Source organism: Phycodurus eques, chromosome 1, assembly GCF_024500275.1.
Source record: "Phycodurus eques isolate BA_2022a chromosome 1, UOR_Pequ_1.1, whole genome shotgun sequence".
Lineage (NCBI taxonomy): Eukaryota > Metazoa > Chordata > Actinopteri > Syngnathiformes > Syngnathidae > Phycodurus > Phycodurus eques.
This window is the reverse complement of record NC_084525.1, coordinates 42,006,804-42,023,928: the sequence shown is the minus strand read 5'-3', so window position 1 is coordinate 42,023,928 and position 17,125 is coordinate 42,006,804. Positions and strand designations below refer to the sequence as shown.

The 17,125-nt window shown below is 43.0% G+C and overlaps 1 protein-coding gene across 1 annotated transcript in view; it reads left to right on the top strand.

Annotated features, from left to right (window-relative positions):
• The first annotated feature begins 221 nt into the window (after positions 1 to 221).
• Positions 222 to 17,125, top strand: part of LOC133410915 (fibroblast growth factor 14-like) — a 69,151-nt gene continuing 52,247 nt past the window's right edge. The window contains exon 1 of the mRNA XM_061692567.1: positions 222 to 844. Coding sequence (XP_061548551.1) covers positions 556 to 844 — 289 coding nt within the window. The 5' untranslated portion in view covers positions 222 to 555. The remainder of the gene's footprint in view (positions 845 to 17,125) is intronic.

Genomic DNA, 17,125 nt, shown 5'->3' with positions numbered 1-17,125 from the left:
GTGCGTGCGTGCGCCTTTGGAAAGCAGCCCCCCACGCTGCAGTTGTTACCCGCTCCACTGATACAAAGATGCCAGCGACTTGCTGACGGACACCCGCGGTCCGCATCCCGCCCACCGAGACCTTTCGCCCCCCCCCCCCCCCCCAACCCCCAGACGGACGGACGCACCGAGCCCTGCCATCCCTCCGTCACTAATATGCAATGTTTTTTTGTGCAGAAGCCGACAGTTGCCGCGTACCGCCGACTTGCCACTAGCCCCGCCGCATGCCTGCTCTCCGCGCCGCGCGGCACACGACGACGCCATTTGAAGAGGAGCGCTCGGGGGCTCTTGACGCCGCGGCGGGAGCGCGGCAACAGCAGCAGCGACCGCTCCGCCTCCTTCCCCACCTCCTCATCCTCACCCTCACCCTCCGCTGCTGAGCACCACCGGCCTCTCCGGCAGCCCGAGGCAGAGGTCGTTCTTTTCCTGCCGCACAGGGACGACGACAAGGCGAAATACGTGGAAGCGGGCGAGAAACCGGGCGACGGCCCGGGCTTGCTTCTTCGCTTCATTTCTATGGTGCAGATTCGGGGAGTCAAGCGCAGTCGAACTGAGCCCAACAGCTGGCCATTTCCGCTGGCATGCCAACAGGGGGGCGGGCCGGCCCCCGTGCAGTGGCAGAAATTTAGGCTGCCGCATCCGGTGCGCGTCTCGTCTCCCACCTCCTGTTCTCCTTCCTCTTCATACTCCTCCCCCTTCTCGGCCAAATCCATGCGGTTTATTTGGAACAACATTTTCAGAAAAGGATCGCATATGCTGCAGTGTCTTTGTGGCAGGAGCCTCAAGAAAACCAAGAACCCAACTGGTGAGTTTGTGTGCGTGTGTGCGTGTGTGTGTAGGGAATTGAGAGACTTTGCGTTGCTTGCAAGACTATTCCGCTGCTTGCTGCTGTTTTCTCTGCAGTTGTGCAGCAAGTGCAAAGGAGGGAGGACGGCGTGTGTGGGGGTGGGGTAGGGTGGGTGACAACCTAATACAGGGGCAAGTGGGTGCACAAAAAAGTGCGTGTGCCAGTGATGCTGCAGAAATTGAAGTCTAATGCAACATTCGGTCATTCGGACTCCACTTAACCTGCCATAGTAACCAGCACATAGCTTTATTTCCACTCTCACCGAGAGACACGCACAGCTGCGCAAAGCAAGAAGTGTGTTGGTTTGTCCTTGTGTCTGTAGTGTGAGACCACAAACATCTCTCCGCCCCCGAGAGAGACAAGCCCCAGTGTGATGCTGCGCTCATCAGAGCTTGTCAGGCTGCTGACTTCACAGAATCAAACGGGATTGGTGTCAACTTTTTCATTTGGCCACGCATCATTTCTGCCTCACATTTACTTCAGACTGATGATGCCGCTTGGATTGGGTACAGCGAGGAGTTCCTCACAAGCTACATTCAACTCGAAGTTGGTCAGAGCAAATAGTTTGCTGTGATGGCAGGTCACAGATTGGCATTGGCAGCATCCCACGAGATGGACATGCTTGATGTTTTTGCCATGTTGACATTACGCGACAGTCGGTGTAAGTTTTGAGTTCAGTTTTAAGTTGTTCGCCTCAGCTCAATTCAACTTTATTTATTGGCCCGTAAAAAAACAGCTGAAATAAAGTGGTATGTATAAATCAAAATGTAAAACAAACACTAAACAACCCCAATTCCAATGAAGTTGGGACGTTGTGTTAAACATAAATAAAAACAGAATAAAATGATTTTGTAAATCATGTTAAACCTATATTTAATTGAATACACTACAAAGACAAAATATGTAATGTTCAAACTGATAAACCTTTAGCAAATAATCATTAACTTAGAATTTTATGGCTGCAACACGTTCCAAAAAAGCTGGGACAGGGTCATGTTTACCACTGTGTTACATCACCTTTTCTTTTAACAACATTCAATAAACGTTTGGGAACTGAGGACACTAATTGTTGAATTGTAGGTAGAATTCAGCTTCAGCTGTTCAACAGTCCGGGCTGTCCGTTGTTGTATTTTACGCTTCATAATGCGCCACACATTTTCAATGGGAGACAGGTCTGGACTGCAGGCAGGCCAGTCTGGTACCCGCACTCTTCTACGAAGTCACGCTGTTGTGACACGTGCAGAATGTGGTTTGGCATTGTCTTGCTGAAATAAGCAGGGGCGTCCATGAAAAAGACGTTGCTTGGATGGCAGCATATGTTTCTTCAAAACCTATATGTACCCTTCAGCATTAATGGTGCCTTCACAGATGTGTAAGTTACCCATGCCATTGGCACTAACACAGCCCCATACAATCACAGATGCTGGCTTTTGAACTTTGCATCCATAACAGTCCAGATGGTTCTTTTCCTCTTTGGCCCGGAGGATATGACATCCACAATTTCCAAAAACAATTTGAAATATGGACTCGTCTGACTACAGAACATTTTTCCACTTTGCATCAGTCCATATGAGATGAGTTCGGGCCCACAGAAGCCGGCGGCGTTTCAGGGTGTTGTTGATAAATGACTTTTGCTTTGCATAGTAGAGTTTTAAGTTGCACTTACGGATGTAGTACTGAACTGTATTTACTGACATTGGTTTTCTGAAGTGTTCCTGAGCCCATGTGGTGATATCCTTTACACACTGATGTCGGTTTCTGATGCAGTGCCGCCTGAGGGATCGAAGGTCACGGGGATTCAATGTTGGTTTTCGGCCTTACCGCTTACATACAGTGATTTCTTCAGATTCTCTGAACCTTTTGATGATATTATGGACCGTAGATGATGAAATCCCTAAATTCCTTGCAATTGTACGTTGAGGAATATTGTCCTTAAACTGTTCGACTATTTTCTCACACACTTGTTCACAAAGAGGTGAACCTCTCCCCATCTTTGCTTGTGAATGACTGACCAATTCAGGGAAGCTCCTTTTATACCCAATCATGGCACCCACCTGCTCGCAATTAGCCTGCTCACCTGTGGGATGTTCCAAACAGGTGTTTGATGAGCATACCTCAACTTTCTCAGTCTTTTTTTCCACCTGTCTCAGCTTTTTTGGAACGTGTTGCAGCCATAAAATTCTAAATTAATGATTATTTTCTAAAAACAATAAATTTGATCAGTTTGAACATTAAATATCTTGTCTTTGTAGTGTATTCAATTAACTGTAGGTTGAACATGATTTGCAAATCATTGTATTCTTTTTTTATTTATGTTTAACACAAAATCCTAACTTCATTGGAATTGGGGTTGTAAATGGGGCACAGTGGACCCGTGGTGAACACATCTACCTCACGGTTCTGAGGTTGGTGGTTTGAATCTGAGCTGCAGCCTTCCTGTGTGGAGTTTGCATGTTCTCCCCACTCTTGTGTGGGTTTTCTCCGGGTGCTCAGGTTTTCTCCCATGTTCCAAAATGTAAGTTCATTGAAGACTCATAATTCTGTGCGAATGCGAGTGTCAATGCTTGTTTGTTCGTTTGTGAATGCTTGTTTGTCTTTATGTACGCTGCGTTGGCTGGCGACCAGTTCAGGGTGTACCCTGCCTCCTGCCCAAAGTCAGGTGGGATAGGCTCCAACACACCTGTAATCTGAAGGATAAGCATTAAAGAACATGGATGGATAATAATGTGGAAATGAATGAATAAATAAATAAACTATTACATTTTCATTAAACATATTGTCACTGTTGCGTGAAAATAACGTCAAATAAATAATAAATCTGTACTATTGGTCAGTCCCCAAATGGGTCTGTTATTTTCACAAATTATTGACCGATCTTAAGTGTTTAAAATGGCTTGCTCTCTTTGATCTAATGTTAATGGCTCAACAAATGTGGTGTTTTTATGGGGGGTGGGGGGTCCTGAAATGTTATGGTTTCGGAAATGTGAGGATTCTGCCTGACGGCAGCAATATACAGTGGATATGGAAAGTATTCAGACCCCCTTAAAATTTTCAATCTTTTTTTATATTGCAGCTATTTGCTAAAATAATTTCAGTTCATTTTTTCCCACATTAATATACACATAGCACCCCATATTGACAGAAAAAAGGAATTGATGAAATCTTTGCAGATTTATTAAAAAAGAAAAACTGAAATAATAAGTAAGTATTCAGACCCTTTGCTCAGTTTGTAGTCGAAACACCCTTTTGGGCTAATACAGCCATGAGTCTTTTTGGGAATGATGCAACAAGTTCCAACAACCTGGATTTGGGGATCATCTGCCATTCCTCCTTGCAGATTCTCTCCAATTCTGTCAGGTTGGATGGTGAACGTTGGTAGGCAGCCATTTTCAAGTCTCTCCAGAGATCCTCAATAGGGTTTAAGTCAGGGCTCTGTCTGGGCCATTCAAGAACAGTCACGAAGTTATTCTGAAGCCACTCCTTCGGTATTTTAGCTGTGTGCTTGGGGTCATTGTCTTTTTTTTGAAGGTGAACCTTCGGCCCAGTCTGAGGTTCTGAGCACTCTGGAGAAGGTTTTTGTTCAGGATATCCCTGTAATTGGCCGCATTCATCTTTCCTTCGATTGGAACCAGTCTCCCTGTCCCTGCAGCTGATAAACACCCCCACAGCAAGATGCTGCCACCACCAGGCTTCACTGTTGGGACTGTATTGGACAGGTGATGAGCACTGCCTGCTTTTCTCCACACATACCGCTTAGAATTCAGGCCAAAATGTTCTGGCTTTGTCTCATCAGACCAGAGAATCTTATTTCTCACCATCTTGGAGTCCTTCAGGTGTTTTTTAGCAAACTCCATGCAAGCTTTCGTCTGCCTTGCACTGAGGAGAGGCTTCTGTTTTGCCACTCTGGCATAAAGCCCTGACTGGTGGAGGTCTGCAGTGATGGTTGACTTTCTAGAACTTTCTCCCATCTCCCGACTGCATCTCTGGAGCTCAGCCACAGTGATCTTTGGATTCTTCTTTACCGCTCTCACCAAGGCTTTTCTCTCCCAATTGCTCAGTTTGGCCGGACGGCCAGTTCTAGGAACGGTTCTGATCGTCCAGAACGTATTGCGTTCCAGGATTATGGAGGCCACGCGTTCTTAGGAACCTTAAGTGCAGCAGAATTTTTTTTTGTAACCTTTCCCAGATCTGTGCCTTGCCGCAATCGATTTCTGAGCTCTTCAGGCAGTTCCTTTAACCACTGTGAGCTGTAAGGTCTTATATAGACAGGTGTGTGGCTTTCCTAATCAAGTCCAATCAGTATAATCAAACACAGCTGGACTCCAATGAAGGTGGAGAACCATTTTAAGGATGATCAAACGAAATGGACAGCACCCGAGTTAAATATGAGTGTCACAGCAAAGGGTCTGAATACTTATGGCTGTGTGTGGTTTCAGTTTTTCTTTAATAAATATGGGGTGCTGTGTGTATATTAATGCGGGGAAAAAATGAACTTAAATGATTTTAGCAAATGGCTGAAATGTAAGAAAGAGTTACAAATTTAAGGGTGTGTGAAAACTTTCCATACCCACTGTACCTCTTTGAAAACATAAAACCGGTCTGAGTTGCCAACAGTCCAAATGATGTTCTCATAAAAGCCAAAGTTGGGCCTGAACAACATTATGATGAGCTTGCAGTTATGAAATGCTGGCGCAACATTCTTTCAGTGATTTGTTGTTGTTTCCACTATTTTGGAGAGAGAAAGCCATGTGACATTTTATGACATCCACACTATTTACTGGAGACATTCGTGCTGTGACCTCCTTTTGGCTGCCTCCGAATGCTAAATAAAAAGATAAATAAAGAAAAATGTATTTCTCCAAAGCACTGTTTCATTGCCAAACACTCAACATCACAGATGGCTACCTGAACTGCCAAAGACAGAACATATGTTGTCATGATGATATTACTTCCCCAGCATTTGTTGACTTGCATTATTGTGTGAAGGTGTACGGTGACAGTACAACTCCAGTGTTGTGTTTGTGCATCAGTATAAACTGCACACTATGGAAGTGTCTATTGTGCAAAAGTCTTGGGCGACCGTTACATTTGTTCTTCTTACAATGCTATAAAGAACAAATAGAATATCACTCAGTAGAGTGACCAAGCAGGCCTCCTTTGAGCAAATAATGAATAGCCACTATTGAGACAGTGATTTATTGTGTATAGTCCAGGGGTGTCCAAACCTTTCCTCAGATGGCCACAAAAATCAATGGATGCAAGGGCCACTTTGAAGTTCTTCACATATAATTTATTAAACAGGGTCAAACCACTCTACCAAGGAATTATATATTGTTTACAATATATAGTGGTTATTTTGACAAAACTGCTGGATCACAGCTTTCTGTTAACGGTGATAAGGCAGATTTTCGGGTGGCCCACGGCCCTGTAACCCACTACAATAGTGCATTTGTATTCTGCAGGTATCGCCTGATTGAATCATATGCGCAGTAGAGCCAAGTTAGTTGAGAGTATCACAAATATTTTTGGTGTCTAGTTGTTCATATACCTGACATTCGTGTAGCTGGAACTGGATAGCTTCCTTGTCAATTTCCCAAGTACAATCAGCTTATGGCTGACACCCAGTCCAGGGGGTAGGCTGCTTTCTGCCCTCAAGTCAGCTGCGATAGGCTCCATCCCCTGCCATGACCCTTACAAGATGCTGTAAGTGATTCAGAAAATGGGATGTGGGAATGTTTTTTTATGTGCCAGTCCAATTTCAAGTAGTCAAACAAAAGTATTGTAAAGACCCTGACACAGTGTCAGTGATTCAGTCTGAACATTCAGGTAAAAAAAAGTGTGTGTTTGAAGAGGCAGTGTTACACACTTTGCAGACTTTGCCCTCCCGGTGTCATCCTGGCCAACCAGCAATGGCACAATTCATTGTAAATAGGGGGCTATTTCAGTGTCATGCTTCCCACGTGGCATGACCTACATTGGGGACTCTCGGCCTTTTATAGCCCACGGTCGTGTATGTGCACATGCTCACTTGCCTTCTCTGGAGAGTTGCCATCAAGGCAACGTGCTTCATATTTTATTCAAACACTCACCCGTTTAGCAAAAGGATTCGTGCCAGCGCTGACTCTTGTAGCCAAAAAGCCCCTTGCACACTAAGTACACTCCCTCCATGTTAGCTTTGCATGCTGACAAATAATATTAGATCACAAAATTTTCCTGCAGCTTTGCAAACTTTGCTTGTGCTTCTGCTGTTGCGGTGATGAGCTGAGAGCATACTGACATCCATGGTGACGTCTGTCCTCGATGGTAAACTCAAAGCGAGGCTCCAATTAAGCGGTCTCGCATTGCAGTTGGCGGGTCAAAATTAGCATTTTGCGCCTCAAAAAACATTGAAAAGCAAAATTTCAAATCAGTTCTGCCATGGAGACGGAAGCACGCAGGGGTGTATGTGATATGCGGTTACGTCGCCGACGCGTAGACGTGGAAGTGAAGCTATTTGGTTGAGGAGCGGGAACACAACAGTTGCAAAATGCGATGTCGAATTGACAAGTGAGGAAAAAAAAGACAAATGTGTGGGAGCATTTCATAGAAGGTGGAAGGCGAGCCCCCGTTCATTGTAACACAGACCTTTCTCTCCTCCGAGTATGTACACAATAGTGGTACATACAGTGTGCTTTTTGCTCAGTGTAGTCACTGTGTAACATATGGCCAATCTGATTATCTGTAAGTGGGAAAGGTTTGAGTCAAGTAGGCGAAAAAAGTGGCAAATGTGGCCAGAGAGGAATGAGAGCAAAATGGATTATCATCACATACCCAAACAAGGGTGTTGGAGGGAGATGAAGGAAATATTTGTTTTCTCTTGTGGTTTCTTCTTCGTTTTAGTTTGAACAAATTGAACACTTCCAAAACTTGCAGTAGTACGAAGAATATTAGAATATTTTATCTTGTGGTCAAATATCTAGACTGAACTATTGTTCTGCTGGAGTTTGCACCCTTATTCCCCTTGTCCGTTCTGTGCGTCTGCCTGTCTCCTAAAACCCTTTTCTTTCCGGCTGCATTTTCAATAAACATCAGAATAATAAAAAAATGCAGCGCGAGTATTTCAAACTCCCCTGCTGCACAGCAAAACTGTTCCAGCACAAAATACATACAGATCCACTATTGGCCATGCAGCTGAACAGGACCGGTTAAAAAAAAATTATAATAAAAAAATGAAAATAAAAACAATATTTGTCTCATTCCTAGTCTCTTGGTCTAAGCTCATAAATGCACAGCCATGAACCTAATCTACACTATTGGTATGTCACAAAATGCTAAAATGCTTGCTGCTTAAGTGAAGATGCACAAAGACTATTAATGCTTTAAAAAAAAACAAAAAAAAAAACCTTATCTTTTATGCACAATGTAAATTTAAGAAATAAAAACAGTTGATTATATAAAAAGGAAACCAATTATTTGTATGTTCTTAAGTAAAAGGTCTTATTTTCTCTTTTACGGAACATCCGTATTCTAGTACGGAAATCAACACGTTACAGCCGTAACACTGATTGCTGATATTGGGGACAAAACAAATCCAGCGTCTGACATTGCCAGCACGTCCACAATGAACAGCCGCTTGGTGCATGCGCTTTTATTACCCGGTCTGGCTAGAACCGCGTTTTTGTGGAGAGTTAACCAACTTTGAACACCAAAATAACAGGCCAATACGTGTTTAGAGTAGGTTTTACACAATCAGAATTTTTTGGGCCGATCACCAATCAGCAAGTTTAAAAAAACAATAACAACAAAAAAACGATACTCGATCACCGATCCGATTACAAGATGGAGCAATGTGTCTATATACATGACTTGTTTATTTATTATATATACTTGTATACTGTATCCATCCATCCATCCATTTTCTGTACAGTTTATCCTCACAAGGGTTGCGGGCGGGCTGGAGCCGTCCCAGCTCAAATGATTCTGTTAGCATTTTCGACAAAAGTTAAAACACCAATGACCTCTAAGGGGCATTCAAGGATTGGCCACTGACATAAGTTTAGGTCAAATCAACGTCACAACATAGAAATAATGGGTGCTAACTTACTGTAATTAAATTACTTGACTTTAATAAATACTTTTAATGACACGCTTACTCTAACTTTCTCACTGTCCCAGCTATGTGGATGAGTGTTGTCCAGAGTTTGAGTCCGTTTGACACTTTTCTTTGTCCCCCCCCCCACGCTGAGTTGCTTGAACGCAGCATGTTCCTCGTGTACATTCTTCAGGTTCTCGATCAAATTTGTGTTGAAGCACTTAGATGACGTTCCCCACGATGTACTTGAGTTGTGCACAGACTGCAAATAACTTGCGTGTTGTTTGTCTGAGACACCGCAAAATAGTCCCACACCGGCGACGTGTTTTTTTCACCGACAAGATTGAAAAAACTTTATTGGCCGTCAAATAGATACAGTACTGCGCAACAAGACACGTGACAAGGCTAAAAATAAACTAGCTTTTGGATTCATACGCGACGAAGGCGCGGTGTTAAATGTCTTGTGCGGAGCTGATCGATGACGTCATTGATTTATCGGCGATTTATGGCATGAAAGCCGGTCAGCATAAAATGCTAATTATCGGCCGATACCGATAACGCCGATCAGATTGGTGTAAAGACTAGTTTAGAGATATAAATATAAAATAATAATGTATAAAATAATGTAATAATAATGTTGACGTGTAAAATAATACACGTCAACATAGGACGCCACAGTTAAACCAGAAATTAATTAGAACGTCACTGCACACGTCACTTCAGAACGTGGGCAGGTTAAAAGTATATGATTATTCTTAATACAGTTTTGTAATATAAGATAACCTTTATTAGTTCCACGATAGGGAAATTTGCATCATTTCACCAGCAACGTAGAATTAGGAAATATAAATATTTAACATAAATTGCATGCAAGAGAAGTACACATCACAAAATAGAAACAAAAACTATTGTCCCTACATAAACCATCCAATTCAATCTATAAGCAATGTTATTTGTTTGTTTGCAAAATAGAGTGCTGTTTTAATTTTGATGTTTGAGATTTGATTAAACTGATTCAATTTTTTTTTTTTTTTAAAACCGAACTGGCAAAGGTAAATTAATACATAGACAGACATATATTTTTGATGATGGCACGTAATATGTCATATACTCCTACTTTGATTCAGGCTGCACCTGCATCTGCCATTACAAGGTTGCTATAATTGAAACATCCATCCATCCATTCGCAACACCACTTATCCTGTTTAGGGTCGCGGGGGGCGGAGGGGCGGGGGGTCATGCAGCGCTGGAGCCTATCCCAGCTGACTTCGGGTGAAAGCCAGACTCCACCCTGAAGTGGTCACCAGTCAGTCGCAGGGCACATATAGACACGGACAACCGCTACACCATCAGTAACATATAATTGAAAGCCATAATTTATTCACAATTATGACTGTCAAATTTGGACAAATGGTTCTGGAAGTGAAATTTTATAGGTTAGCAGCGCTGTAATTGCTCTTTCACCAAGCAAAAATATAGTTTAACCAAATCATCGATTGTTTGGTAGTAAAATGTTCGTTAGCTGCAGCCCTACATTCAACTCCCCCATTATATTGTCGGATTTTTATTGTTTCATAAAATCCTTGCTTCGGTCCCTGTTCGATTAAGCAGCAAAACAATTTCTCCTCGAAATTTGAAAGTTGCTCCTCAAATGAAAAAAAAAAAAAAAGATGAGCAAAACTGCTCCTCAAATAAAAAAATGTTTTCAAGCTTTGCAAAGAGTTCGCATGCACACGTCATGTGTCTGTGTGTGTCCGTGTCAGCGAGCTCATTTGTTTGTGGTGTCTTTGTCCAAACAGTCTGACTCTGCAGAAAAAAATCAGCATGACTTTGCTGTGCTGTACTCTCTGCACATCATGCTCAAACACATACAAAATCCAGGTCAACTAACACTAAAACCACAATTTTGAAGTTTATAATGAACAGCAGAAATTGTTTTTGTTTTCTTGACACTAATTCTGCCTTGTTAGAGAAGTTCAAGCTTTTTAAGGATATCATTCACTTCAAGGGTTTTTCCCAAGTGGCCGAACTGAGTTTCCTCCGGCTCTCCCTTCGAGCTAGGGTGAGAAGCGCAGTCATCCGGGAGGGGCTCAGAGTCCAGCCGCTGCTCCTCCACATTGAGAGGAGCCAGATGAGATGGCTCAGGCATCTGATTAGGATGCCTCCCGGACACCTCCCCGGTGAGGTGTTCTGGGCACGTCGCACCGGGAGGAGACCCCGGAGACGACCCAGGACACGCTGGAGAGACTATGTCTCTCGGGTTGCCCGGGAACGCCTCGGAATCCCCCCGGAAGAGCTCGAGGTAGTGGCTGCGGAGTGGGAAGTCTGGGCTTCCCTGCTAAAGCTACTGCCCCTGTGACCTGACCTTGGATAAGTGGGCGAAAATGGATGGATGGATATTTACAGTATATGAGAGCAAGAAGATGCTATGGTTTTCAAGGTAGTGAGCGTACGTGTGTGTGACAAGATTCTGTCCGAGTAGGAGAGAGTGCTGAGTGTTATTTTTCCGAGGGCACTTAAAGAGCGGCGAGCCATCAAAGGCGCGACAAGGAGGTGCTTTCACTGACGTGGTGATAAGCTCGGACACATGCCCGTACTCTCAGATCCTCCTCCTCCTCCATTCAGGTCAGTCTGCTCACCACCACGAGGAGCTTTTTGCCCCTAAATAAAACATACTGTATTATTATATATCATCAAACACTCTGAAAATCTCTCTGCGACCTGCTGAGAGAAAAGTGTTTAATTGACAATGCTTGAGATGCCGTCAAGGTGTGGGTAAGGCTTGCTCGGTTTTTCCCGGGTGTCACTCACTCGCACTTGAATTCGGGCTTGTTCACCTTTTGCCTGATGACAGCCCTGTGTGACATCACTGCATGCCTGTGGGAACCCTTGATTGGGACCTTTTTAAAAGCATGGTTCAGTAAGTCTGTGTGTGACAGCTATGGACTTTGAGTTCATCCTAAAAGTTGCCGAGAGGCACATACGAGCTGCTTTAAACCAAACGGAGCCAGGTAAGGGCTTGTTTTTCCTTTTGGGGAAAAAGGTGCTTATTTCTATCTGAAGACAGGATAACTAAAACCCCAAATTCTCCTACTTGACCATTGATTACAGACGTGAAAGCTTAAGCCTGAGACACAAAACGTTGAGTGGACAAAAAGTATTTGTTTGTGTCTATTAGTTGTGTGAATGAGTGTGCACTTTCTTCACACTTTTTTGTGAACCACCATTGCACCACGGGTCTGACGAATTGCATATCATTAAGACTCAATAGGCTTGGAGTGTTTTTGGAAAATAGTCAAATATTTCCTGGAATGCAGAAATGTTACATAGGCCTTTTTAAAAAAAAAAAAAAAAAAAAAATGTTTTACTTAGTTTGCACATCAAAAATTGTCCACAGCCACAGGTGGAATGTGTTGTTTCACTGCATGTACACTCAAAAGAATTACTCATTGGATGAACACAAATACATTTTGACCAGGTTTTCCATCCATTTTGTTTGTGTGACTCCAACTCAAATTTAGAAGTTCTGTGTAATGTGATATAATTGAGTCAGCCAAACCCATTTTAATCAAATACAGCCAAAGTAAAATAAGAACATTTAGTGGCCTAAATTGATTCACATCAGAAAATCTGGTAAATGTGTTTTTATTGAAAACTCACAAAATAAAACTACATTCTTTGGAAATGCATTTGGAACTTTACATGCGTACACTTTTAAGCTTCTTTGTAGGTGTATAAAACACCTTTGAGTCTAGTCACTCGTATAGTAACGCAGTTTAGTGCGTCTTGAATTAACACGTTTCAAGTACAAGAAATGCATCTTCGATGACAGTCTTGGACTGTGAGCACACACCCTGACTGTCCCTTATGAAAAAAGTTAGCTTTTCAGCTGCTGTAGCTTTGCATTTAGTTTGGGTCCATCCAAGTACATAATGATCGTCTGGAGAAACTCAGAGGCGTACTTCAGGTTTTCTGGAAAGACTAGACGAAGAGCCCTGATGAGCCCAAATGGCATGATCAACACCACGGTGACACTGGCAGCGTTGTTACGGACTTCAATGCCCTCGATCACAATTCCCACATCCCCTGGCTCCTCATGTCCATCTTTGCGGATTGTGTAAATCTTTATGACTGTGGTGGTGATGTTCCTTTCTGCATCCTTAGCTACCGCGGGCTGAACAACAACACAAACACAGAAAATAAATGAATTAAATAGCAACACACGTGGGACAACAAACAGAAATCCATATACAAAATTACATACAGCAGTTTAAAGCAACGGTTTACCAGTTGTTATGGTCAAAAGAGTGGGATAGAATAAAATGTGTCCACGAGCCGTCTTGTAAACTCTTAACGCAACAGTGGCGCAGCAGCTAAAAATAGCACTGATTCAGTATTAGCAAATAAAATACTGCATTAACAGACCAGCGCGGTTAATGTAAACAATAAGTACTGTACTCACTTTAATGTACGCACACTTGGTCACAAACTCTTAAATGCTTTCGTCCAACTTGATTCGCTTGCAGAAAGAAAAAAGGGAGTGAGGAGGGAAGGAGTTCACGCACCAGGTGCTACTCGTCTCTCAATGGACAATTTATTATTTGGTGTTTTAACAATATACTGTACTATGAATGCCCCATAAATGACCCGCTTTGCATTCATACGGCGATTTTTGATAAGTGAATAAAGCACAAACATCACTGAACTTTCAATTCATACATACATTCAACAGAATCCGCGAGTGGTGGGGGTGGGGCGCTAATGCGGAGGGGGCATCTGCCAAAACAAATTATTAGTTCATAATTCATGTTCGTAGCTTCCGTACGTATGTGCACACTTTATCCAGAATACGTTCTGCGGTTAAAACACTAGTTGGAGTCACCGCAGACACGAGTAGTCCTACTCAAACTCCATTCTAGTGTAGGCCATGTTAGCGGTTAAACCTAGCATAGCTAGCTAGCCGATAATGCCTGCCCAACTACGTTGACGGTCTTCGCGGTCTTTTGGGAAAGGTTATTTTAAAAAACACACAGAAAAAAAAGCAGTACTCACCAGGGAGGGAAATTACAGCTGTCTTTCTCCGCAGCAGTGCCGCCACAAATTGTCGAACGTCGATAAAGAAAGCAAGCTGAGAGCGCAAGGAACAAGTGTCTGAGCGTTTCAATGGGTCAAATTTCAAATGAAACACATTTGTTTTGAGTTCATGAATGCCAAAGTGTCAAACTATTATTTCAGCGTGACAAAAAGTACATCTATAAGTTGTTAATTAGATTTGTTTTAGAAGATTAAACAAAAAATAAATATGTTGCATGAAAGAAGGGCTTGAACCATTCTTATGAATGTAGTAACTGTTTTGTGAACTGTTCCACAATGTACACTTATTAGTATTAATATCCATCACCTCCTTTGTGCATCTGCCCCAACGTTTTCATACAATTGCTGAAGCTGAACATCTTATTACTACCTGGGGCCGCTGGCCAGATAAACAGAACAAAGTTCTCTCATGCAGAGTCCTTTTGAACGACTAAGTGAAGAATTGTCATATCCATCCATCCATTTTCTGAGCCGCTTCTCCTCACTAGGGTCGCGGGCGTGCTGGAGCCTATCCCAGCTGTCATCGGGCAGGAGGTGGGGTACACCCTGAACTGGTTGCCAGCCAATCGCAGGGCACATACAAACAGACAACCATTCTCACTCACAGTCACACCTACGGGCAATTAAGAGTCTCCAATTTATGCATGTTTTTGGGATGTGGGAGGAAACCGGAGTGCCCGGAGAAAACCCACGCAGGCACGGGAGAACATGCAAACTCCACACAGTCGGGGCCGGGGATTGAACCCGGGTCCTCAGAACTGTGAGGCTGACGCTCTAACCAGTCGGCCACCGTGCCGCCAGAATTGTCATAATTCTACAAAAATCCAAATGACTCGCTCAAAGGCATGTCTTACTCGTTTAATTTCGTACCTGATGAAGGGGCACTCCAGAGACTCAACAACTTATATACAAACAATCAATTAGCAGAGTTTCCATGTCTCCTTTAAAACATATCTGAGGAGTAGACTTCAGATCATCCATTCTTCCATCTTCTTCTGCTTATCTGGGGTAGTGTCGTGGGGGCAGCGAACTAAGCAGCCCAGGCTTCCATCTCGCTGACCCCTTCATACATGTCCTGACCACCTCGTCAGGGAGGTGTCCAGGAGACATCCTAACCAGATGCCCACATTACCTCATCTGGCTCATCTCGATGCGGAGAAGCAGAAGCTCTCTGAGATTCTCACCCCCGTCTCGAAGGGAAAGAGCACACATACACACAGTTAGAAAAGTAAGAAAATAATAATTTAATGACCTATGGCTGGGCACAGAGAAACCAAGTCTTCTGCACCGAGCGCAGACAGCAGATCGCGGCCACAGGGCGGTACCCGGCATGAAGCCCTAGTGTAGTGACGAAGGGAGCGCCCCAAATGGCGACTGATTACCTCATGAGGCAGGACCATGCCAGTGGACTTGGTGGGGTACACCTTGGACTGGTCGCTAGCCAATCGCATCGCACATATAGACAAAGACAAAAACATTCACACTCACATTCTCACCTCTTGGCAATTTAGAGCCCATTGGCCACCAACCCATTCTAATTTGGATGAGCACCAAATTGTACACCTACTGTACATACACACTTAAGTCTGGAATTTTGTCACGTTAATTTGTGCATCATTCATAAAGAATTTAAGGATAATATCAGAGGAAGGGGAAAAAACAATGTTGCAAGGAACAAATAACAAAACAAAACAGTTGATTTTTCTTTTACCCATGCCTTACCTGTCCACAGTATTTGTGGTAAATGTTTATGTAGTTTTAAAAAAATATATATAAGAAAAACAAATAATGAATTTACGTTTATGACAACAACATTTTGAATCCTGAAAACATTTTACAAATAACAGCATTTCCAGTTTAACACCTGTCATGTTCAGTCAAGGCAAGTTTATTTGTATAGACCTTAATCATAAGAGTCTCAAAGGGCTTCAGAGGCCCACAGTTGACAAAGATTGACGACATCCGCTGATCTAAATCCCCCCAACAAGGAAAAACTCCAAACCCCATCTGGGGAGAAATGAAGAAACCTCGAGAAGGGACCACAGATGGAGGCATCCCCTTTTAAGTATGACCAGGCTGCAATGGATATTGAGTGTGCAACGTTTATCACATAGTATGGTGCTGTACAATGTTAGCTCTCCGCTGTCAACATGACAAACACATATGCTCTCACAAGTGGGTCTTCGACACGGAGGCAACCAATCAGAGGAAAGGGGGCGGTCTTAGCCAAATATGGACAAAGCGGATATAAAACTGGGTCAAACAGACGTAGCTGTCAGAGGGGCCTTTTCTGCACACGAGTATGACATGAAATTGACACTTTTATATTAAATCCATGTTCGAGAGTCACTCTATGGAGGTCTAAATAGCCAAAATATGGGACCTTTAAAAAAAATTACTGTTGAAAAGGATCTCATACTTGTGTCCTTGGGTGCTTTTGGATCTGGCTCACAAACAATGTGAGAGTACCTCAAAGTCTGTCATCAGTGTTGACAGAGTTTCCTCGGAGATACAGTAGCATGAAGAGACGTGTTTGCTCTGTACATATAGTTCTGCTGCATACAGTGATCTAATTTACTCACTCCCTCTCCCTTGCTGCTTAAGTTCCCAATTTTCTGGGAGTGATCTGGGGCACTTATATAATCACTGTAATGTTGAAGTATGTTTTGGTATGTTTTTCATTCGAACTCATATTCTGCAGAATTGAACTTCCAGAACTTCACAAAAATCAGTTTGTCTGTCATCTGCCAAAAGTATTGTATTGTAAAATTCAGACTATATACCGTGAATTTCTCCCCAGCTTTAACCCCGGCGGGGATTTTTCTGAGCCCAGGAACATCGTGTTCTTTTCTTAGCTTCTCTTTAACTGTTGCTGAATTTTTCGATGAGCTCCATATTGAAGTGTTACCTGTCCACATTTTAAAATCAAACCTGCATCGCACCGTCAACATACCAAAAATATGACAGATTATTTTTACTATGTAGATTCTGTTCGGCACTTGCACTGTTTTCACGTCTGTTCTACTTTGTGCATGTTTCCACTTTTTTACTTGCCTCCTCGGGTAAGGATGACA